At 44.7% G+C, this 24931-nt stretch overlaps 1 protein-coding gene across 11 annotated transcripts in view; it reads left to right on the top strand.

Moving 5' to 3' along the window:
- The window catches only part of LOC117752842 (ankyrin-3-like), a 76704-nt gene extending 53001 nt beyond the window's left edge, over positions 1-23703 (top strand). For 2 of the 11 annotated variants that reach the window (XM_034570521.1, XM_034570533.1), the window contains 17 exons: positions 23-119; positions 217-445; positions 548-673; positions 1285-1407; positions 1925-1951; positions 2578-2659; positions 3866-11689; positions 13465-13539; positions 14963-15094; positions 15229-15372; positions 19157-19826; positions 19937-20120; positions 20410-20493; positions 21614-21697; positions 21893-22126; positions 22882-22953; positions 23179-23703. In XM_034570521.1, coding sequence (XP_034426412.1) covers positions 23-119; positions 217-445; positions 548-673; positions 1285-1407; positions 1925-1951; positions 2578-2659; positions 3866-11689; positions 13465-13539; positions 14963-15094; positions 15229-15372; positions 19157-19826; positions 19937-20120; positions 20410-20493; positions 21614-21697; positions 21893-22126; positions 22882-22929 — 10163 coding nt within the window. In that variant the 3' untranslated portion in view covers positions 22930-22953; positions 23179-23703. Of the gene's footprint in view, positions 1-22; positions 120-216; positions 446-547; positions 674-1284; positions 1408-1924; positions 1952-2577; positions 2660-3865; positions 11690-13464; positions 13540-14962; positions 15095-15228; positions 16393-19156; positions 19827-19936; positions 20121-20409; positions 20494-21613; positions 21698-21892; positions 22127-22881; positions 22954-23178 lie in introns of those variants that run through there. The other 9 variants (XM_034570526.1, XM_034570527.1, XM_034570532.1 and 6 more) reach the window with 9 other exon arrangements.
- The last annotated feature ends 1228 nt before the right edge of the window (positions 23704-24931 follow it).

The raw sequence follows: 24931 nt of genomic DNA on the forward strand, positions 1-24931 counted from the left end.
TTGACCTGTGCCTTTCTCCCAGGTGGAACGTCCCCGGCACAGTGGGAAGACATCACCGGCACAACTCCTCTCACCTTCATCAGTGACTGCGTCTCCTTCACCACCAATGTTTCTGCCAGGTCCGACAACACAACAAGCCATCAACTGTGTCTGTTGCTTTTTATCTGTGTGTGTGTGTGTGTGCGATGTTCTTCATGGTGTTTGTCACTTGTGCAGGTTCTGGTTGGCCGACTGTCACCAGATCCCGGAGACGGTGGGTTTGGCCATGCAGCTGTACAGGGAGCTGATCTGCGTGCCCTACATGGCCAAGTTCGTAGTGTTCGCTAAGATGAATGACCCAGTGGAGTCCAAACTGAGGTGCTTCTGTATGACGGACGACAAGGTGGATAAGACCCTGGAGCAGCAGGAGAACTTCGAGGAGGTGGCCAGGAGCAAAGACATAGAGGTGGATATTAATATGTGGTTTATTGGCTTTTCAATATCTATAAATTGCATTGCCTTGTTGACTTTGAATGTGGTTCTCACTGTTGTTGATGGGCTCCCTCAGGTTCTGGAGGGCAGGCCCATCTATGTGGACTGCTACGGAAACTTGTCTCCTCTGACTAAGTCTGGTCAGCAGTTAGTTCTCAACTTCTACGCCTTCAAGGAGAACCGTTTGCCCTTCTGTGTCAAGGTACCGCAAAACATATACACTCTGTCACCACCGTCGTCTGCATCACATCCTTCTCAGGGTGGAAGGTCGATCTCTAAATCAACATGACAAAAAAGAGTCACTTTGTTGTCGCTCTGTTCAGACTTTGTATAAACAGCCGTCCTGAGAGATCCAATCGCAAGTGGACAGATCTAATATAATCTATTCATATCTTGCATTAAAATAGGAGACAGCACAATAGGGGACAGTAAAATGTTCTGCAGCAGGTTGTTTGATTTTGTTGCTGTGATTATTTAAGTACTATTTCCCACACAAGCTTTCAGTGTAATCAACCCGATCCACAGGGTGTGACCTAGTTCCCCTCGCCACAGCTACATAACCGCATGTCAACGATTGACCCGTTAACTTAATCGTATCCGTAATAAATCCTTTTGCATCATCCAACACTCTTTTATTGTGCAAACTCTCCAGATCGGGCCCCAACTTTATCACAACACAACATTTGACTCGTGGGGTCATATGCTTTACGTTGTGGAAAATAACATTTTACATGCCGCAAGTTAATCTAATAAAAATAATCCCTGAATACCTTTTAAACGTACGAGCTACATGAGGTAATGTTCTCCCCCCAGGTGAGAGACCCGAGCCAGGAGTCCTGCGGTCGTCTCACTTTCCTCAAAGAGTGTAAGACCATAAAAGGTCTTCCGCAAACGGCCGTGTGCAACCTGAACATCGTGCTTCCTGCGGTGAAACAGGTACGGCAGCGTGAACTCACCATTCTCTGTCTTCACCCTCCATGACCATACTCATACTGTTCAGGGTAGTTTTCGGCCCCAATAACACCGAACGATGAAACACAGAGAAAGACTTTGGCCAAACTGCCGCCACTGTGTCTTTTATCTGTTTAAAGCTTCTCTCTGTGTCTATTGGATTTTTGAGCTGTGGATTCTTGTCATTGGCTGTTTCATTATATTCCTATCTTTTGATTTGGATGACTTGCTTTTTGGCTGAGGGCTTCTTTTGATTCTACGGCTGGCTTTTTGTGGCTTGACTTCATTTGCTGTTCTCGCTCCTGAACGTTGGCGCTTTGTTCTTTTCTTCTTATTTTGGTGTGTGTTTGGTGTTTTATTTCATTTTTTCATTTGCTGAAGTGGCTTCTGAGTTGTAGCTTCTGTCACTCACTCCTTTTTCACACCCTGATGTTTCTTTTCCCCCCTGCTTTCCATCTTATGTTACTCCCCCTCCGTTTCTGCAATGCATCTTGGGAACCAGGAAATGGAGTCAGATGCCGAGGATGAGGTAAACCACACCCTCCCCACCATGTGCTGTCCTCTGCGCTAGATCTCTAGTGGCCCTGCTCTGCTCATCATAGCCTTATTCTTTCCGCTTCTCCGAGGGAAATAAAAGCTTTCCTTGTTCATAGCAACCTCTAGCCGCTCAATTTTGCATGATATACTGTATTATAGATATGAAAAGATATGATTTATGTCCAGTGCGATATCCTTTGCGTTCTACATTACGTGATATAAATGGCTTTTAAGATTATAATTACTTAAGTTCCTTTGTTTTTCAGTCAAGATTTAACCTTTAACATTACTTTAAAATTTATTATTTGCTCCTTTAGGTCCTTTTAATTGCGAGTTAGCATTATCACAACTAACTCGAGCTAATTTGACAAGCTTGGCTTAACTTACTTACACTTACTCACTTTAGAGCTGTAGACTGAAGTGCAGTAAATACTGTTAAAGAAGAATTTGCTGCTGTTAAAAACTGGTTTTGTTGTTATGCTAATATCAACTAACGCAGGTTATTGGATGTGCTTTAATTTTATATGATAAGGTCCTAATGTTGCCCATTTGGCAGCATTATACAACATAGGGTGACCGGGAACTGAAAGGATTTTGTGTTGTTTACTATTGTTGCAGACTGAAAAGCCAGAGCGACGTCATACCTTTGCATCTCTAGCCTTACGTAAGCGCTACAGCTATCTGGCCGAGCCTGCACTGAGTGAGTTTAACATTTTCACTAACAAACCCTTTGATGAATATAAGTATGCCGATATTCCGGGATTAGTGAGTTTACAGTATTAACACTTTTACTTAATAACCTGTAAAATGCGTGATCAGTATGTAGATAGATGTGACCTAATGGAATCAATGCATATTTCTCATCCTACATGACTTGCACTGTCCACATGCTTGTTAATGACATGGTACATATTCTTGCATGGGTCAATGAGTGGTTTTTGAGTTGTTGTGCTGTGCTTGCCCACATTATGAGTTGTACTCTTTCTGGGTTTGTTTCCATTGCTGAGTTTTATGAAGTCAAAATGCAGCAACATCACAAAAAAAAAATTCTTTGACTTGCGACCACAATGTGAATGGGCCTTTTGAAAGGGGGTCAAAGTAAAATTTCATTTGTTTGACATTTGTCCCTTCTGGGGTTAAAGCTCATTTTTCGGCTTTGTGACTTAGCAGCTAGTTGTGGGACAGAAGTGCATGTGAGGAGGTCTTGAGTTTGGCTTTCTTTCAGGTTTGTCTTTTCAGTTCTTCACACTCTCTGCTTGTCACCAGTTGTTATGGATCTTGCATGACAAAATGGGCCAAATCTTTTTGTCATATTTTGTTTGTTTTACGTAATGAATAGACAATGTAAACTTCTGCAGCCCTTGGCTCTGTTGAATGATAGTTTCCAAATTGTCTTTGGGGAATCTGTCATCATGGTATTGGACCAAACAGATAAAAGGCACTTTAAGAAGCAGATTGAAATTACAGCCAGAATCCATACAATACAATATCATCTGAAATCCAAAGTTGTTTTGTGTTGTTCCTGGTTCATTTGTCTTGCCATCGTTCTGTTGTCAGTCTAGTCAGTTTTATCCCATTGTCTCGGGTGTTTTACTTTGCTGCTGATTGTGCTTTGTTCAGTTTATTCATTATGTTGTTGCTGTTGCTCTTTGAGTCATCCTCCAATCGCCAATCACACAGGAACACAACATTTTCCTTTTAAAGCACTTCTTAAAACTGCTGTTTTTCCTTCCTTGATACCAGGACTGCGTCACTGACCAACTCTTCCTCCTCTGATCTCTTCTTTCACATTTTTTTCTTCCTTTCCCTTCCCCAACATCATTTTCCGTTACCTTTACTATTCCACATTCTTTTGATTATTTTTTCCATTCCTTCTTCACTATTATTTCTACAATTTCATCTGAAGAAACTGCAGTTGAGCGAAGCGCAGCCGCAAGAACACTGCCTGCTGGTTACCCTCACAAACCTGTCTTTCCAACCAGACCTTACCCGCCATGGTCGACTGCTCCTATTACCGTCCCTGGTCAAACAAGGCACATCGGATTGGGGGGTTCCCTCACCTATACCGATTCACCGGCAGCCTCGCCAGCTGCTTCTCCATTGAGATCTACCTGGCCCCTCACCTCCTCATCACCTGCATGCGCTGCAACTATCAAAGCCACCCTGGGAGCTCCACCAGCACCGCCTAACATGTCATCCCCAGTTAAATCATTCAGTGACAAAGTGAGCTCATCCCCCATCAGGTCCTACAGGACTATGCCTTCGCCCATTAAAACCGTTGTCCAGCAGGGTCAATACCCTGTCCAGGGATCTGCCAGCCTTGTGTCCTCTGGAAGCCCCCATAAGCCTGCGACAGATCCAGCTTCTATCAAGAGCCTTGCTTCCGCATACACATCACGGACTTCCCCACTTCACTCAATACCCAATGGTTCTGTGCCAGAGAGGTCCGCAGCTCCTATTACTGCTCCAGCATCACCAAAGACACTTTACAACATGTACAATGCTAATCTGCCTTTTAAAACCGCCCTTGGCTCCACAGTTGTGACAGATGCAGGGGCATCTAACCTTCCTTCTGTTAAAAGCATCTCTAGCCTGTCTTCTCTGAAAACTTGTGGAGATTCAACACTTTCATCCCAAGGAGGGAGATCAACCCTCTCATCTCTCTCCTCAACTGGGCAAACAACCATTGCCTCGTCAGAAATGTATTCAGAAATGATGAATGGATCAGTCTCACCTGTTAAATACCCTTCCTCCTCCTCCTCCACACCATCCTCCTCTTCTTCTCGTCTTGTCTCTGAGAGGAGTTGCAGTCTACAGGAGAGAATCCAGGCCACCACCCATGCGGCAACTTCTGGTGTCAGTGCGGCTATAAATGAAGCTATAGACTCGTGCTCTGTTTCGGGTTATGGCACTCTTAAATCACGGTCCTCCTCACGTAGATCTGCAACAGCAAGCTCTGCTTATGGTTCTATGAGATCTGGAGCTACTTCTTCCAGCTCCACAGTTTCATCTAATACGGTGACTGTGCCTGTGTATTCGTTGCTCAACATGATCCCAGAGACTCCTGTCAAATCAGGGCCAGGATCTCTCAAAATGGCACTGCCGGATTCCTCTCGTGCCTCCTCCTCCTCATCGTCCTCCTTGTCTACATGTGTAACCACAACAAAAGTAAATTCCCAATTGAAATCCCCACCGTTTATCACACCATCCATCATCCACCCAACACCAACTTCCAACCAGGAGATATTAAAAGATGTAGCGGACATGAAAGAGGATCTGATCAGAATGACAGCGATCCTACAGACAGACACACAGACAGCTGCCAAAACTGTTCAGACATCACGTACTGGAACTCCCAAAGAGCCCAAGTTAGAGGATGAAGAGCCATTTACTTTAGTGGAGAAAGTGAAAGAAGATTTAGCGAAAGTCAGTGAGATATTACAGAAAGATATCGTGTGTGAAGGTAGAGAGAGAACATCAGAGGATGAATGGGAGGAATTTTCCAAAGATGAGATTGAGGAGGCACAAAGTAGTGCTTTCGCAGACTTTTACCCTCCATTTGATGAAAACACACTCCGTCTCAGGCAACAATCCATGTCAAGTAAAGACTTAGATTTGGCCAAAGTAGTAGATTTTTTAACTAATGACATTGGGGCCAACTCTGTCGCCAAAATGAACGAATTGAAATGTCGGTATGAGGAGGAGGCAAGAAGGGAAGGCGAAGAGAAACAGAAACGTGTTCTCAAGCCATCTATGTCCATACAAGAGCACAAACTCAAAATGCCTCCACCAGTCTCAGGCATGCTAAGGTCTCCCTCAGAGAAGGACCTAAGCAAACTTACAGAGTCATATCAAGGTTCGGAGACTATTTTGGAGTCTCCTGAGGACCTGTCTCATGAGCAAGACAAGAGTCCCCTGTCAGACAGTGGGTTTGAGACGAGGAGTGAAAAGACACCCTCCGCTCCTCAGAGTGCAGAGAGCACAGGACCAAAGCCTTTATTCACAGATTCACCTATCCCTCCCTGTGTAACTGAGACCAGGACCGAGGTGGTCCACATTAGAAGCTATGAGCATCCTGATGATCCTTTTGAGCCTCTACTCATGGAGGAGGCTGCGTCTGCCCCCCCTTCTATAGCTCCAGATGTAGCTTCATCAAGCTGCACCAAAGCCTTACAGCTGAAAATACCAGAGGAGGACTCCATGATGAACAAAAGCATGTGTCTCAAAGAGGAAACTCATATTACTACTACCACTAGAAAGGTCTATCACAAGCCCCAACTGACTGATGCTGCAGAGATGATAGAGGAAGGTATGTCAGTCAGAGATATCATGAAAGCTTTCCAGTCAGGGAGGGACCCATCTAAAGAGCTGGCCGGCCTTTTTGAACACAAGGCTAGTCAGGATTCTGTCAAGGGTGATGAGCTGACTCCTAGATTTCTAGACAGAGACAATAAATCCAAACCAAAAGTCGAAAGAATAATTGAGGTTCATATCGAAAAGGGCCACAGCACAGCCGAGCCAACTGAGGTTATTTTTAGGGAAAGTAAAAAACACCCTGAGCTTTATGTCTACAAAGGGGACCGTGGAATTAAGGAACTTGGTGATTACGATGAGGTCCAACAGGAAGAAGAGGAGCTTACTGCCGAAGAATCCCTGCCCTCTTTTCTGGAAACATCCCGAGTTAACACCCCAGTGTCACACGAGGAAGACAGTCGTCCAAGCTCCGCTCAACTGATGGCAGATGATTCTTATAAAGCCCTTAAACTATTGAGCCAGCAATCCATAGAGTACTGTGATGATGAGCTGTCAGAGATCAGAGGAGAGTCATATAAGTTTGCGGAGAAAATGCTTCTGTCAGAAAAACTCGACGCGTCTTCACTGTCTCACTCTGACACAGAGGATTCAACAGGGATGACTGACAGAAACCAGCACTTTATTTCTGAAGAGATCGGTAGCCATAGCTCTAATAGCATGAGTCAGCAGCGAGGAAGCCCCAAAAGAGAGTTTGTCTCTAAGTCATCAAAAGATGGGTCGGCTAAATCTGGAAAATTCGTGCACAGGGATGACCCGTCTCAGTTTGACAAGGTGACAGTGCTTCATTACTCCACAGAACCGGGCAGCCCCAAGCATGCAGTGTGGATGCGATTTACTGAGGATAAACATGACAGAAGCAGGGATAAGCTCCTTTATGAGGATAGGGTCGACCAAACTGTTAAGGAAGCGGAAGAAAAACTCAGTGAGGTATCACAGTTCTTCCGAGACAAAACTGAGAAGCTCAACGATGAGTTGCAGTCCCCTGAGAAAAAGCCAGTGAGACGGGAGGCAAAGGAGCACAGATCTTGGCCTAGTTCAGCCTGCGGTAGCCCTGAGAAAATACAGAAGAAACCTAAGGCAGAGGAAGAAGGTAAAAGCAAACTCAGAGAGCCTCCAGTTGTTAAAATGTTTGGGAGCCCCATAATAACTGAAAAGAAAAGTTCCAGCTTACCGAGCAGCCCTCAGAGAACAGTGCAGTCTAGTATGAGTGAAAGTAAAATCACACAACAAACTAAGACCAGTGAGTCTGCACCGTCTTCTCCCTCTCACGTAAAATCAACATCCAACGTCAGTTCTGTGAGGATGAAATTTGAATCTGAGGCTCAGAAACAAAGTCAGTCTAGTCCGATCAAACTTCCTCCTCCGGTGCAGCCGAAACCTTCAGTTAAAAAACTACAGGAGAGCAAACTTCCCGTTTTACAGTTTTTTGCAGGAGGAAAAGCGTCAAATGTGTCTGAAAGATCAGAAGACGATAGCATGAAAAATGATGTTGAAAAGGACAAATGGGCTACATTTGATAGCAGTAAACCTTCTCTAACACTCGCACCTAAAGCCCAAAGACATACAGGAGACAAACCTTCAAATAACAACATCCCAGAGGCTTCCATCCAAAGACAAACGAGTGAAGTTGAGTTTGACAAAGCAACTACTAAAGCGAGAGATATTCATTCCAGTGTTACTCAGGAAATTAAAGAAAGCAATAAAGGTCAGAGAGTTCAGACACCTATTGTTCATCCTGACAAACTAATAGATAGTAATACTAAGAAATATCAACAAATCACTAACGGTGAGTCTGCATCCAAAGAATTAGTTGCTGATCTGCCCAAAAAAGATAACGAGGAACCGTTGAACAAAAATCTCAGAAAAAAGACAGATTCTCAAATTCCTATAAGAAAAGCCTCCTCTGCAGTAGAAAATGACCTCACAAAGAAACAGACAGTAACCAAACCCTCACAGATACCGACATTAGCGAAAAGCAAAGTGCAGATGAGTCTTGAGACAACCCCACAAAAGACAAATGAAAATCTAGCCATTGAAATTCTAGATAATGCACTGAAAGATTCCAACTCCAATAATCTCACTAGCCCTAGAGAAATGCTGGGGAACGTCCTAACTTCTCCAACTGCGATAACAACCAAAGAGAACTTCAAGGGCATCAAAACGTTACCGGTGTATGTGAGTGTCCAGGTGGGCAGGCAAGCGGAGAGGGAGGCGAAGGGAGCACTGTACTCTGTCAAACAAAATTCAAACTCAGCCCTCAGCCCCATAAGCCCAGATGATGACACCCTCGAACAGGTGTCGTTCATAGACAGCTCAGGGAAAAGCCCCCTTACCCCCGAGACCCCAAGCTCCGAAGAGGTCAGCTATGACCTCATGACCAGGACCACTGATGGCTTCATGGGATTCATACCAGGGAAGCCTAGCCCCATCATGGAGTTATCTGAGGAATCGGAGGGGGATGAACAAGGCAATACTGTTTTCTCTTTTAAAGAGGCCCTGCCAGAAAGGAAAGCTAGCACCATAGCAGACTTTGCTAATGCTAATAAGCAAGACATGGAAATGAATGATAACCATCAGGAATTAGCAATACTGTTCAACCAGCAAGAAGCAGGCAATGGTGGGCATTATGACATAACTGGGCAGGAGCATCGAGAAGTCTCAAAGGACAAAGGTATTGCATATATTGAGTTCCCTCCTCCCCCCCCTCTGGACTCGGCTTCAGAAATATCCGACACAGAGAGGAAAGGTTCCTGTGCCTCTTCGGAGACTGAGTCAGAAATGATGGAGGTGAACTTACAAGAAGAACATGACAAGCATCTGCATCTGACGGAACCAATTATACGAATCCAACCCCCTACCCCAGTTCCCCCCGGGACAGATGACAGTCAGTCAACTGATGAAGAGGAGGATAAGTCAATATGCCAGCCAATTCCCTGTAGGAAATTAGGTTTCAGGCAGGAGGGCGAGGAGGCCAAGAAGAAGGAGAGGGAATCTAAATCTAAAAAACCTGACAAAAATGGAAATAGCAAAGAACTGAATGGTGCGACCAATGGCTCCAGTGGTTCCAATGGCAAAGTAGAGGACGATGAATATGAACAGAATGGAAATGACCAATCAATAACAGACTGTTCAATAGCCACAACAGCTGAATTTTCTCATGACACAGATGCAACAGAGATAGACTCCTTAGATGGATATGAACTTCAGGATGAGGATGACGGCCTGTGCGAGCAGGCGGATTTACGGCTGTTTGGTCTTCCCGACAGCCGGAGAGATGTTTGGGCGACAGACACATTTAGGTCCTCAGACCGCTGTTTCCCCCAGTCCAAACTGGAAGTTATTGAGGAGGAGAAAACCCCAGAAGAATGTCCAAAGGATGCTTGCCCAAAAGATACCCCCTTAAATGGTGGAAATCCTGATGAGATTACTAACGGTGGGGTTAAAAGTCAGGAAATAAAACCCTCAGATAAAGACGGGTTTTCAGACACTTACTTTAGTTATAAGTTAGAGGAGGAATTTAACTCTCCTTTTAAGACTGTTGCCACCAAAGGGCTGGACTTTGACCCCTGGCCCAGTAAAGGTGGAGCGGAGGAAGTCGTTGACATGTGCGGGACACGGGATAGCAGTGGTGAGCCTAAGCCTTTTGGACTAGCAGTGGATGAACAGTCTCAGGCCACCACACCAGACACTACCCCGGCCCGAACGCCAACGGACGATAGCACACCGACGAGCGAGCCAAATCCATTCCCCTTCCATGAAGGGAAGATGTTTGAGATGACACGCAGTGGTGCAATTGACATGAGCAAGAGGGACATGGTGGAAGAGAGGCTGCAGTTTTTTCAGATTGGTGAGCATTGCTACTCGGCGGGTAGATACAGTGTCAGGGACTATGAGATAGATGCCTCCTCACAAGACAGAAATCAGTTTAGTACTCAGGATCCTACAGATACCTCAGCAGTCCCTCAAGTCTCTATTCAGACGACCACTGTCCAGCTAGAAATATCAAATCCGGCTGCAATCTACAGCACATGCAGAGGCTCCACTTCCAACACTGATCTTAAATTCTCCACTTTTAGAACAGGACTCAAGATGTCATCTGATAAACCCTCTGATTCGTCAGATAGCAGTTGTAAATGTAGAACAACAGGCACCTTTAATAATTCTCATGACATGAACTCAGGATCGGTTGTAGATAGTTCTTATTCTGTAACCTCAAACTATATAGATCGTTCTAGTTTTAATGCGTCAGACGTGACAGATTATTATTCAAATCACACACTTCCTTCAGGTATGTCCAAGCAAAGAGACGATTCTGATTGGACCTCAGGTAATCAGATCCCTTACTACCAAAGCACAGATCATTCTTCTGCACCTTCACAACTGATAAGCAATCCCCAAACACGGAGTAGTCACACCAGTAGCAATATACATGTCTCCCATTCTGACCACTCAGACGTCGCTCGTGCTGGCAGTGCCGTGTTCAGCTTGTCCTCTTCAGGACAGCAGGAGATAAGCAGGATAGAAGCATCCTTCAACCAGCTAGACGTGAACAGCAGGGAAGGCGGGGCTTGTCCTAATGTAGCAATAAAAAATACAAGAGCCATAAATGTCAAACCCCAGATATGCAAGTCTAGGTTACCAGTCAGGGTGTCTAGCCACAAACTATGCAGCCTTAGTCGACCAATAGTGAAAGACAAGGCACAAGACAATGTTGTTAAATTCAAAGACAGGAAACGGGCAATGCATAGAGTCAGGGAAAGATCAGACCCCTTTGGGGATTTATTTCCCAAATCTAGAATCCCAGTAATAAAAGCCATGAAATACCCGATATGTTCTCAGGCACAGAAGCAGGTTAGTATAAAATCTGCAGTTTGTGATAGAAGCGTTAAAACTACTCAGGGTAGTAAACAGAAAACTAAAAGCAGATCCAGCACTGAGCAAAGATGCAGTTTTGTGAAAATCCCAGGTAGAAGTAGCACAATGGAGACTGGGAGAAAAAACAGTGTTGTGGTCTCAAAAAACTTAAGACCAAGGTCTGGTAGTAGCCAGGTAGCCAATCATATGAAGCAAACCCTTCCCAAGGAGGCTGAAACAAGCTTAGAGGGGAAAACACTGCCCCTTGAGGACGAAGAGAGCTGCAGCCTCAGCACGACCAGGAACACGTCCCTGTCAGAGCCATCTAGAGCCACATCTAGAAGTTCCTGCCCTTCACGCACCTCTACCTCCACCTCCACCACCACACCAACACCATCTGCTAGAGATGTGAAAGCTGAGGTTGAGCAGGCCAGCAGTGAGATGATGAGGAGGAGGAGGAGGAAGAGTAGGCGGACACTTGGAGAAAAGGAGCAAGAGCAGAAGGAGGAAGGGAGTCAGGTTGATCAACCAATCAAGGCTCCTGTCACGGAGAACAAGACTAGTTTGTAAACTCTTTCTAAAAACTTGTTATACTCTATCTTTCTCAGTGAGATGCATGTAGCCGTTGTGGTTGATTTGTGATGTGACGTAAGTGTAGCTGTCACTTCTTCCTGTCATTCTTGTTATCTGTGTCCTGTGCTGTCTGATTTAGACGTAAAGGCTACAACACGGAGAGTCAGCGACTGGAGGAGAAATACTCAAAATCAGTTACCTCTTATGTTTTTTACCTCATAGAAATAATAAAAGCTTTACTACGGACGACAGGGATTTCTCTGGTGTACAGAAAAAGGTACAGGAAGTGCAATTTCAGTCAGCGTCAGCATCGGTTTGCAAATAGGCACACAAGTTTAGATGCTCAGTTTCATACCACACCAAGATTCAGGTAGTTCTGCATCTCACCAACACGACACCACACCCCCCACCTCCACTCTAGACATGAGTAAGGCCTACTTGTAAATGACCCGTCTGTGAAGAATATGACCTTGTGTTTGTTTTTGGTCTGCCTGCCTGGTCTGTAGATATTCTTGGGTGGTACCTTTGCTCTCTGAGTTCACTGCGAAAACAATTCAGCGACTAAACTTGACAATCATCGCGAACGCCAGCCGCACGGGACGGTGTCGATTCTACGCTGGTGGGAAAAAAAACCTTGTGCCGCTGGATTTCTTTTGATTTCAAGTTTAAAGCCGTGAATTGTTTTTTTTCCAGTGGGAGGGAATGTTGCCTGATGGTAGATCGTGTGTTGTTAGTGATGTGATACCAGAGTCTTTGACGCTGAACTCTTACTACTACTAATACTAATTCTACTGAACATCCTACATTTTACTGTGAAAGTGTGATTTTTGTTCTTCTTTTCTTTTCTGGCCTCACAGATCCTCAGGCTCGTGATTGTATTTTGTAAAAATCAGCTTTCTCATTTATGCTTCATAGTGTTAGCCCCAAAGCAGTAGTTACTGCATTTCTCAAGACTTAGTAATTTTAAAGAAATGGTCTAGTTTCTAGATATAACATATAGTTTGTGGTGGTAATGTGCTGGGTTGTTTTTAGCTTTAGACAGAGCCAGGTTAGCTGTTTCCATGTGTCTCCAGTCTTGATGCTAAGCTAAGCTAAGCCATGTCCTTGCTCCAGCTTCGTATTGAACAGGCAGATGAGAATGTTGATTAAAGGAGACATATTATGCTTTTTCAGTTTTTCTTTCCTTTAGTGTGTTTATAAAGGATTTTTATTTACTGCAAACATAAGCAAGAATACAGCCTTAAAGAGACAGGAGCTAAAACCACAAACTACAAATTAACAGTATGAACCTGAATATGAACAGAATACGTCTCCTTTAATATGAATATATCTTCAAACTCTCAACAAGAAGTATATTTCTGCTTTCCAATGTCGAATAATTTCCCATAAACAAACATCTGTATCTAAACTGAATCATTGAGGATTGTCTGGCCAGAAAATCTGTCTGTTTTTTTTTTTTTAAAGGTGTATCATGGGACAGTGAGCTAAAGTTGGTCTTTGTGTTAAACATTAAAATCCCCTCAAAAAATGGCAAAAGAGGCAGAAACTCATCTTATTTAGAAAGACATCCACCCACCAGGTATTCAGTGTGTATAATGGCGACACCACATCTAAAGCCCACATCAGACTTTAGTTCACAATCCCAATCTCTTTTTTTTCCCATCAAATATCATTGCTCCCCTCTGCAGCCATTTTATAAGAACCTCATTTGACTCGGGGATTGTTAACTGTTTGTGTCCTGCCCCTCCCCGCTCCGCCGCACAGGCCCTCAGAGTCCCTGTGAGAGAACAGACCTCCGCATGGCCATAGTAGCCGACCACCTCGGACTCAGCTGGACCGGTGAGTTCACACACGTCTCGCTTCTGCACACGTCGACCACAAGAACAAGCATCAAGCAGAATTTAGTATTTATTATGGAAATCAGGACGAAAACAAAAAAGCTGCAGCGTTGCGAATTAAAACTCAAACTCATGCACTTTTATTCATTTCCAGTCGTTGCACTGGATACGATACTGATGGTTTTCTAACTGGGAGGATTCATCATGTGAATTATACAGAACGCCCAGTGTGCATGAATCAGCTGGATTCAGTCCAGCCCTCAGACCACCAGTTTCACAGTGTTTGTTGCCATCTGGTGGACGTCTGGTAAAGAGCGTCTTGACTCAGCAGTGCTGCAGTGATAGTGCACTAGTGTTAGTCACAAACTGTACATCATCATCATCATCATCATCAATACACATTCAACATCCCAGTAGGAAATTACAGGAGAATTACAAAAACTCAAATTGCTGTGTTACTTTTTAATCTATTTTTTAAATCTAAACAGCGACATATTTGGCGTAAAGTCCCCAAAAATGTATAAAATAATCCATGTTTTATTTATTTATTTTTATTTAATAGTTAAAAGGTTGTATAGACGTGTATTTAGACTCCAGCTTTGCGTTGGAGTGTTTCTAAGAGCAACAGAGCGATGGTATCTCTGCACACAGTTTATTGTAGAGATAAGGGTGTGGCCTCTGCAGTTCAGTCCGAGCCTCCACCTGCACTGCAGCACTGCCCCACGCCTGCGTGCATGTGTGTGAGTGGGTTGCACTGTCATCCTCTAAAGTGTGCGCGAGTGCGAGTACTTGTGTGTGAGTGAGTGCTCGGTCGGGGGAAAGGATGCTAATCCATATTTAACGTGTGTTGCTTGTTGCGGAGCTGCAGTGAAACAAGCAGATCTGCTGAACATTATGTTCTCACGGTTTATAGATTTACAGCGTGTGCGCTCGTCTGAACAAGGTTCACTCCCTTGTTTCTTTCACACTGGGTTTGGCAGCTGTAATTATTTAGTGAACGAGCACGAAGGGAATAAATAAAAGGGAAAGTTCTAACACATGTCACGGAAATGTTGTCAGTGCTACAGTCAGATAACAAAATTAAAACGCCCACACACACAGCAAAAAGGAAATAAAGAATCTAAAGAAATCCAAAAAGGACCAATTATGACATACAGAACTATTGGATATATGTTTTTTCCTCTTCTCTCTCTCAGGCTTTCTCCACATAACTAATTGATATGTTTCATACGTAAACAGCAGACTCAGTATTGGTGCATTATTCATATTTACAAGATCAGTATATTTCTTTTATCTTATGTAACACAGTATCACACAGTTCAAACCAAAAGGGAGGATAGTAGTGGTGTTTTTGAAATGAGACTTTTCTGTTTTGACTTTCTCCAGAAAAAGATCATCTTCTTAATTGTCGCTGTTTGTTGCAGAGCTGGCCAGGGAGATGGATTTCTCTGTGGAGGAAATCAACTTATTCAGAGTGGAAAACCCCAATTCCCTGACAGAGCAGAGTTTCATGCTCCTAAAGAAATGGGTGCACAGGGATGGTAAAAATGCCACAAGTAAGTAGCGTGTGTGTGTGTGTGTGTGTGTGTGTGTGTGTGTGTGTGTGTGTGTGTGTTGTCGTTCATAACCAGGTCTACTTGTATATAAAGTGTGGAGGCACTGATGTGATGTCTCTGTTTCTCCCTTCCAGCGGACGCTTTAACTGCGGTGCTGACTAAGATCAATCGGTTGGATATTGTGACTTTGCTGGAAGGGCCCATATTTGACTACGGTAACATTTCAGGCACACGCTGCTTTGCCGATGATAACGCAGTATTCCCGGATCAGTCCGATGGTAAAGTGTAGCCCACCCTAGCTGAACTCTCAGTCTATCTCTCAGTCTATCCCTTCACCCTTCTTCACCTCTTCTCTCAGCCAGACAGTCAGGAAACAAATCCAGAACCAATCAGGCTTAACCGAGTAGTGGAAGTAAATTAGGAGCTAATAGAAAAAAACGACTGAGCTCGTAGTTAAACGGACCATCAGCTGATAGTAGCAGTAGAGTCGTCGTCATGATGCAGTCACTCCAGTTGGTTTGTTAGTTTTTCCAACGCTGGGCAGTTAATCCGTAGCACTCAGTCACTGGAACATGAATGGAAAGTGATAGATATTTGGGTGATTATCTATATATCTATATGTATATTTATCGATATATAGATAAGTGCAGGAAAGTCTGTACCAGTTTGGGTGCATGAGACTTTTTTTATTATGTGTTAAAATGTCCCCGAAAAAGCATGATCCTGACGAAAATAAGCTGCCAATTAACTGGTGCTTCTGTCCCATCTGAACAATGTCGACGATCTCATTGCTGAAACAACCACTGAAGCACATTTTTCAGTTGGGTTAGGGCACCGGCTCCACATGTTTATCTGTACCTCGCAGGTTTCAAATTTATTCCCTGTGATCGATTTGTGTCAGTTGCTATTTAAACACTTACAAAAAACATAACCCCAACTAATCTGTAGTAATGGCATGCTTGCTTTTAACCAGTATGAAGTCCTTTCATCCCTCTTTCTGTATTTCTCTCTTTCCTCTGAAATGAAAATTAAATGTGGCAGTCACTATATTTTTGTTTGACGGATCCAGTGAGGACCATTTCAGAACGCTGAGGAAAATGTGGTTATAAAAATATACATTTCATGAAGCAGCCTGGCCTGTCACTCTGGAAGTTTCAAGCTCTGAGGCAAAGTTATCTCATGACGTCTGAGCCACTGGAGCTGTACTTCAGCTGTGTAGTTACTCAGCAGTTAAAGTACTTGCATATGTGTACAGATCATATTTATATCACATATTGTTCAATTCAGTGACTTAACACTTGAAAGGAGACATATTCAGACACTTGTTATTCAGAATCATCACATGTTTACGTTAACTTCAGTATGAACATTGTACATCCAGAAGTAAACTACAAACAAAAAGTGTGATTAGCTATAGCCGGACTTACCAATTTGCCAAAAATATAAAACAATATATACATTATAAAAAATCTTTCTTCTCCAGTCAGTGGTTGTATTTACGACTCCAGACAAAAATCTGAAATGGTCCTCGTTGCAAATCAGGGTTTTTAAAAAAAAGTCATCTGAACACAAGGATCAGTGAAACGGTTGCTTTGACCAAACCCTGGAGCAAAGATGATCTTTATGTCAAGATGAACCCGACATGTAACAGACAAACAGACACACGATGCATGGCTCTGGCTCTGTGTGAGAGGCTGCCTGTTCAGATGTTGTCGGCTTTTTATAACAATACACTTTTAGCACACTTTCAAACGGGTGGAGCCTTTTCAACACGTCCCCGAGTGTTTCCGTGAGCCTCACGTCGACGAGGACGTGCTCGGCCTCAGGTGACACTTTCGCGAGATGTTGAAAACGAAACACCTTTTTTTTTCTCAAAGTGCACGGTGTATAATTGCGCTTCTGTGTCACTGCTGTCAGCTGTTCTGTAGCTGTCATCTCCTGGGTTCCTCCGAGCCTCCCGGCCCCCGACGCTCCGCTGCAGCTTCTCCTGCTTTGACGCCAGCAGCCTCCTCTTCCTCCTCCTCTTCCTCCTCCTCCTCTTCTCTCGCTTCTTAGTGGCTAACTCCCGAAAAGCAAATTACCACACCACAGCTAACCGGCTAATTTCAAAACAATGGCTAACATTTGCTAATTCACGGACGCTGTGTGGGTTTCACTCTGTTTTTGACGCTGCTGCTCTCCACCTAAAAGCCTCTTTTCTTGCTTATCAGCTGAGATAAGCAAACCTCCGCTTCTGCAGCTTCTCAAACGGCTTCCTCACTCACATGTTCACTCCACTGTCTGTGCATTAACTGGTTTCTACATGCTCACACGTTTGTCTTTTCATCGTCTAACACTTGTTCTGTGTTTGTTTTTTATTTGTTATTCTTTCTTGTGTGATAACTGACGTAGTTCCAAAGATTCTCAGACCTCTCCCTGCTGCTGCTCCCTCCTCTACCTCCATCACCTCCTCCTCTAGTCCCTCCTCCGTCTTTCACTTCCCGTCTCCCCCCTCGACACCTCCTGTTTACCTCCTACCTGTCGCTCCTGTCCTCCCTCACTTCTACACCTTGCCTTCCTCCCCTCCTCTCCCCTCCACCCCTCGGAGTCCTTTTAGCTGCTCCTTGTTCTTCTCTCCCCCTCACCTTCCTCCCTCTTCCCTCCGTCTGCCCTTTTCTCCTCCGCCTTCCTCCATTCCTCCTCTCGTTCTTCGCCCTCCTCCCAATCCTGCACCTGTAAAATCGCCTCCTCCCTCTTCTTGCACCCCCCTCCCCTCATCCGCTCCTTCCTCTCCCCCTTTTCCATCTTCTCCTTCTGTTAACGTTCCCCATTCTCCCCCTTCTACTCCCCCCTCTACCTCATTAATCTGTGCCTCCTCTCTTCCTCCGACCTTTCTCTCGTCTTCCCCTCTTCCTCCTCCTCCTCTACATCACCCCTCTCCTCCTCCCCCTTCACTTCCCGCCTCACCTCCTCCCTCCCCCTTACCTCCGGGAGTCCCTTGTTACTTCAGACGGGATCGCTCTGTTCCTGAGTTTTACATTTAGACGCCTGTTGTCTTGCTCTGCTCCTCTTCTGCCTCTTTGTGTCAATCAACACGACTAATTTACCTGGATTCTGCTCAAGCTTTTGCTCGTTAACTGCAGAAACTGTTGAGCCGATGAGGTCGAGCTTGTTTCAAAGAGCTCGACGACTCTGGGTCTTAAGTTAAGTTGGTCGGGAACTCCCTTCACTTCCTGAGGAACTTTTGCAGGCGACGTGATTGATTTTATGAATTTCAACAACAACAAAAAAAACAGTATATGTGAAGTTTCTATTCTATATATTTTCTATTGTGTTTGAGACTTTCATTTCTGTTTCCATCTTCTTGTGATCTGATCATGTGTCGTCCCTGCTGTGATGGTTCAGCTGTCACACACAAGGTCCCAGGAGGAAAATCCCTAAAGCAGCGTTGAACACGTTGTACTGGTCTATGAGCTCTGAACGCTGACATGTCAACTTACACATCCTGCAGACATCAAGCCACGTTAGCATTTATTAAAGTTGTGATTCTGACCACCGGATAAATGCTGGTTCAATATTCACTCTGTTTTCAACTCTCTTTGAAAGTGAAGCTAATGCGGAAGTGCCTGAAACTATATCCTCTCGAATGGCCAGCAGAGGGCGACTCCACTGCTTTTACAATAATTCAGTTTCTATAGAAGTCTATGAGAGAATGACTCTACTTCTCACTTGATTTATAACGTCAGTGAACTTTTCCTGAGGAGTTTATGGACTGAACCTGTTGATAGAACTCACGTCTGCAGGATGTGTAAAATTGGCAACTTTAACTTTATAAAGTGAGTTTGTCCATGTTGTGTTCACAGCTCGTTTACACTGAAAAGCTAGTGCAACAGTTTTAAGCTGTTTTGGGATCAAACCTGTGTGACTTTTGAACCTTTAGATGTTCCAAGTGTTTCTCATTTCATCACCTCACCACCACTCTACCTCTCCTTCCCCTCCTCCTTTCCTCCCCTCTTTTGTTTTATCTTTCCCCCCTCTTCGACCCCCTCATCCTCTAATCCTTTACTCCTGCCATCCACCCAGGGTACCACAATATAGATCTGGAGCTGAAAACCCCCACAGACCTGAACTACCTGCCCCCCACCCCGCTGCGCTCAGACGACTTCTTTAGCGAAGGCGAATTTAGCGTAGATTCCCCTAGCAAGACCACGCTCACTAGACCTAGCGACCTCTCGCTCACACAGACCACCAGTACCTCCAGCAGCAGCCCCCCGACCGTCGCCCAGGGCCCTGGCCCCGGAGCCCCGGAGCCCCCCATCGTTGGGGCAGAAGACACGACCCTGACCGCTAGAGAAAGCCTGGAAGAGAAGATGGGAGTGGCTTCTTATAAGAGGCCAGGTAATGACAGAAGAACAGTAGAGAAATCAGGAAATGGGACAGAGGCAGGGCAAGATGTTGCTTTGGAGGGACACCAAGAAGCACGTGCTGCCTCAGACACTGTTTTTGGAAATGGAGGGCAGGATGAAGAGGAAGAAGAGGAGGAGATGACCCAGGAGAGGCTGCAGAGTCTGCTGGAGGACATAAAGCTGGAGGGAGGCCTGGAGGACGAGGAGATGACAGAGGAGAGGGTGAACGCCATCCTGGAACAAGTGCGGCAAGCAGAAAAAGTTGTGTGTTCAGTTCCAGGTTGGAGAGGAGAGATGTCCGACGCCACCGCAGAGTCATCAGCACTGCACGGCGCCGAGGGGGGCAGGTAGGATACGGCTTCATCCTGTCAGTCTTTAGATTTACACACCAGCGTTCACTGTCAGACCAGCAGTTCTGTGATGGCAGCTCAATAAATCTCCTCACTGTGTTTTACAGCCCTGACAGTCTGGCGGATTCACTGGAGCAGCCGCCTCCTCCGACCACCAGACAGAACGGGGGTCAAAGTGGCGCAGCCAGGGAAGCTAAGGACAAGGAGGCCAAGAGGAAGGAGGACAGCAGCACCGCGGGACCAAGCAGAGGACGGGACGAGGCCGGAGACAGGTCCCAGCACAAAGTCCAGGTGAGAGTCAAACGTCAAGACAGAGTATTTTGTGAAATACATGCACAAATATGAAGAAACTAAAACCAAGAGTTTCAGACAGAGGCTGAAAAGAGGAGCTGCAGCAATGGACAGTCTGAGGAAAGTGATGTTTTCTGAACATTACAGCATGAAAACCTTTTCTGTTATTAAAAATTATGAATCTGTAATACGAGCAATGATATGTCTCCTTTAAAAAGGAATCTCACAAAGTGTTAAACTGACACACAAACACACTTCAAACACACATTAATGCTACGCTGCTCGTCAGGGGAGCGTCAGAGCTGAGGAGTCCAGCTCTGACGAGGAGACCACTGTCACCACCCGGGTGTTCCGCAGACGGGTCATCCTCAAGGTGTGTGCGACCCGGTGTGTGCAGACCTGGAGTCAGTGTGCAGTGCGCTCGCATTAAGCTCTAAGACTCCGTGTGCAAGTGTGTGAAGGAGAATGAGTCACGGAGACGAACAGAGACGTTGAAACAGACGTTTCCTGCTGCGTCGGTGTTTGCACAGATGTTTTTTTTACCGTGTTTGTGTGCAGCTGCAGTGTTTGTAAGTCAGTGTGACGGAAAATGAACGCGTCAGAGTGGATTTTCATTTCAACTGTGTGAATAAGAACTTTTACTTTTAGTCACAATATCATTAAATTGTTTTCATGTTCAGGCCGATGTGGAAACGTTTACAGGAAGATAAATGGAAATAGATTTAGCAAATCAGGGAGGATAAAGTCCTGAGATAGCACACTTTCATAAATTACTCATTCAAGCAACACTACACAACTTTTTTATAATAAAATAGCAGTTTCCAAATAGAGTAAGAGTTTGATGGTTCAGTGAGTTAAAGGTTCTGGTTCAGGAAGCCGGGGATCATGGGTAATGTCCACCTTTCAGTTGTGTGGCTGCAGAGGGCGCTGTTGCTCAGTAATATAGTTATATAAAGTTATATAGTGTTGCTTTAAGAGAGATTTAAAAGACGAGAAGGAGCCAGACAGTGTGTGTTTGTGTTTGTGGCATGAAGTGCTACTCACTGCCTGTTGCTGTGAGTCACTACTTTACCTGCCCTGGTGTTTGGTGTTTGGTGTTTGGTTTTTGCTTCCTGGCTGATGGATTATTGATTATTTATTTTGTTCAGATGGAAATCACAAGGAGATTGAGCCATGTCGGTTTCCTTCAGAAAAACAGAGCAGAATCTATTTTTGTTGATGAATGAAAATCCACTTATTCTTCACAGCAGCTGTTGCCGGCATGCTAAAGTCTGTTTGTAAATCAAATCTCTGAATCGCCCATTAATATGCCTCCTAACTTTATACCTTCACCCCCTCCGTGCTTCCCTCCTCCTCCTCCTCACCCATCCCTCCCTCCCTCCTCCTCCTCCTCACCCATCCCTCCCTCCCTCCTCCTCCTCCTCACCCATCCCTCCCTCCCTCCCTCCTCCTCCTCACCCATCCCTCCATCCACATTCAAACCTTCACCTCAGGGAGAGGAGGCCAGAAACATTCCTGGAGAGTCTGTGACGGAGGAGCAGTTCACAGATGAAGACGGGAATCTGGTCACCAGAAAAGTAACCTCATCATCACCCTCCACCCTCCACCCTCCACACAAACAGACACACAGACCCACACACACACTATTGTACCACCAAGACACTTGAACACACACCTCTTACACTCTAATTTACCCTCCCTCGTCCTTCTGTCTATTATTTCTCCTCACAAACTCCTGCATTCCCCCCCTGACACGCTTCTGCCCCCTACAGGTGATAAGAAAGGTGGTGCGTCGCGTGGTCACCTCAGAAGAAAGGAGGGATAGTGAAGGCGCTGGTGGTGGTGTTGCTGGTGGTGGTGGTGTAGCAACAGGTGGAGCAGACGCTGCTTCTCCTTCTCCTGGAGCAGGAGCCTCGGGGGGGAAGGGCAAGAAGAGAGGGAAACGCTCCAGACAGGGCCACAAGGCGGAGAAGTCTGGAGAGGAGGCCCAGAGAGGGAAAACCGAGGTTGGCGTTAAAACCGACCGTCTAACTTAGTCCGCCGAGCTTTTTCTGGATCACTTTCACCTGCATGAAGCCGTCGTCCGTTTGAATCACCGAACTGTCACTGGACTAACACCCAGCTCTGCCAGAGAAGGTGTTTGAGACAGAGCTGCAGGGTCGTTACAGGGTCGTCAGGTGTTGTGTAGTTTGCAGTGGTTGTGTCGTGCTGTGTGTTCCCTCTGTAGTGCAGCAGTTAGTGTTACCACGTCAACCAACAGCCTCGTCAGCTTGTTGATTGGACCTGAAAATCACTAATATTACAAACGTTTCCCCTGGTTTTTCTCCCTTTTAACACGAAGTGATGCGTGTGTTTGATTCCGTTTGGAACATAGACTGTAGATAAAGATGGACGACGTGTCTCCGCTTCAAACAAGTACATCAGGGTGATAACAACAGAAAACTAAATCTGCTAACATGGAGGAGTTTACGACCTTATACTGCAGCCAGCCACTAGGGGGTGATCAAGATGATTTGGCTTCGCTTTTGTGGAGCTGTCATGTCGTCCATCTTTATTTACAGTCCATGGTTTAAAGGTGTAAAGGTCATTTTAACTTTCTTCCTTCTTGTCTTTACCTCTTTTCCAGCCTGTGGTGTGTCCACGTTCAGTAGCTGAGCTGAATCCGCTTCACTAACACACCTCCGTCCTATTTAGGACCTCGCTAACGTTTGTCTTTTCTTCTTTTCCGTCTCCTTTTACCTATTTGTTTGTCTTTCTCAAGTCTGGAAACGGCGCCAACAAGAAACAAGGGAAGAAGAGTCAGTCATAACGGCGGAGCTCTGAACTGAACCTGGTAAGAAGCTGGTTTGTGGGTCATTCGTACGTCCGATTGTTGTGAACACGACATCTAAAGAACGCCTTGAGGGAATGTCTTCAAATTATGTACAAACTTTCACTTGATTTTGGCGGAAAAAGGTCAAAGATCAAGGTCAAAACTCCCTCTGAAGTCACATGTTTTGCAATAATCCATTTGCAGCAACGCGAGATTTTAAAATGTGTGCTCTCTTTTCTCCTCCAGGTCCACGGACGTCCACCTGCGACACCACACACGCCCTTCGGAGGAGAAACGGACTCAAGTCCCTGAAAAACAAAGACGACGCCTTGTCAATCAGCCAAATTACGTGTCTGACGCTTTCCCTCTACAACGCATGGTCTTCTTCAATTCAAGACGACGCAAAAACAAGTTACTTTCCTTTGATTTCGCATGAGCATGTCACCAAACTCACTCACTCACTTGTCCGGGAAGCGACACCGAAGGACACGCACGGACGTGAGCTGGAACTTTCTTTTCGTCTTTCACGACGCGAAACGTCTGTGGCCAAAGACGGCGTCGACGGGGGAAACACTAAAAGAAAAAGGAAGACGTGCGATTCACTCTCTCTCTCAGACACTCGCCTTATATGGTCTATTTTCTCCTCCTGGACCCCCAGTGTTGGGCTGTACCACGTTGTTCTTTTTAAAAAAAAAAAAAAAAAAATGAAATATAATAGTAAATGGGGGTATTTTCTTGTATATAAATGACACTGTATAAAAATCTTTTAAAGAAAAAAATCAGTAGCTCCACAGATTGTTTATGCACTGATTTGAGTTGAAGCTTCGCAGAGTGGATGCGTTTGTATTGAGGTCGACAGCGTGAGACCTGACGTGCTCGTCCCAAAGGAAACCATTAAGAAAAAACTCTATGTAAACAGGGAAACAAATGAAAAAAAAAATAATAACTGCTTGATTTTCAAACGGACGTTTCTTTAAAGCAGCTTCTTCCGCTCCGTCTGTGGAACATTGTCGTCAGAGAAATGATGATGTTGCTGCATGTGACGTCGGGTTACTTTAACGCTTTTACTTTCGTTTCTCCCCTAATTCAAACGCACTGTAATAGGATCTGGTAATTCTGTCACAATAACTCAACCACCTGTCATCTATTACTGTTTTTAGTTTTTTTATAACACACACACACTCACACACACACACACACACTCCGCACTCAAGCAGCAAGATAACAAAGCTTCATTTTTACGCTTCGGCAAGTTACTGAGTGTCCCTGAATGTAACCTGCACTCCGCCACATTGCATTTCCTCCATACTGCTCGCAGCCCCGTGTGTGTGTGACATTAAATAAAAACCTCTTTCTGTATCTCGTCTATCAGGCAAACTAGAAGTGAGAGTGTCGGCTTTTACGTTCTGCTGTGGTTTTTTAACAAGGGGACTGTTTTATTTTGACGGTTTGATGATTTCTATCTTTATTTCCTTTTACACTAGAACAGAGGATTGAATTTTTTTTAGCCCCGTCACTCGAAGCTGATCCTTTTTATTAACGACTAAAATCACCAAAAAATAATCAGTGTTGATGTAACATTAAAATATCGGATTTTCTGTTCTTCTGTAAATCTGTTTAATTTTATTTTTCATTTGTCTTTTTTTCATACAAAGCCACCGTAAGAATCCATTGTTGATGATAAATCTGGTACCGACATGTATGATGAACCGACATAGCTTACACTGGATGATCCAAGTAATTATTTAAGCAGAAAAATAAATTGTGTTTAAACTACACGTCTGTGAGTCTGTCTGGTTTCTGCCTGTCGATCGATTTTACAGGTTCATATTTTCAACGAGGAAAAACCTCAACAGCGAATGTATCAAAGAAAGTGTGGAGGTAACTAAATGATCACATTATGAATCCGATTATTACTTTTAACGAACTTAAGATAACTCTGGCATATTGAGGAGACTGATTTGTGTTTTCATAAAGTAACAGGTTCTGTTGGGTCTTG

This window comes from Hippoglossus hippoglossus, chromosome 19 (genome assembly GCF_009819705.1).
Source record: "Hippoglossus hippoglossus isolate fHipHip1 chromosome 19, fHipHip1.pri, whole genome shotgun sequence".
Taxonomy (NCBI): Eukaryota; Metazoa; Chordata; class Actinopteri; order Pleuronectiformes; family Pleuronectidae; genus Hippoglossus; species Hippoglossus hippoglossus.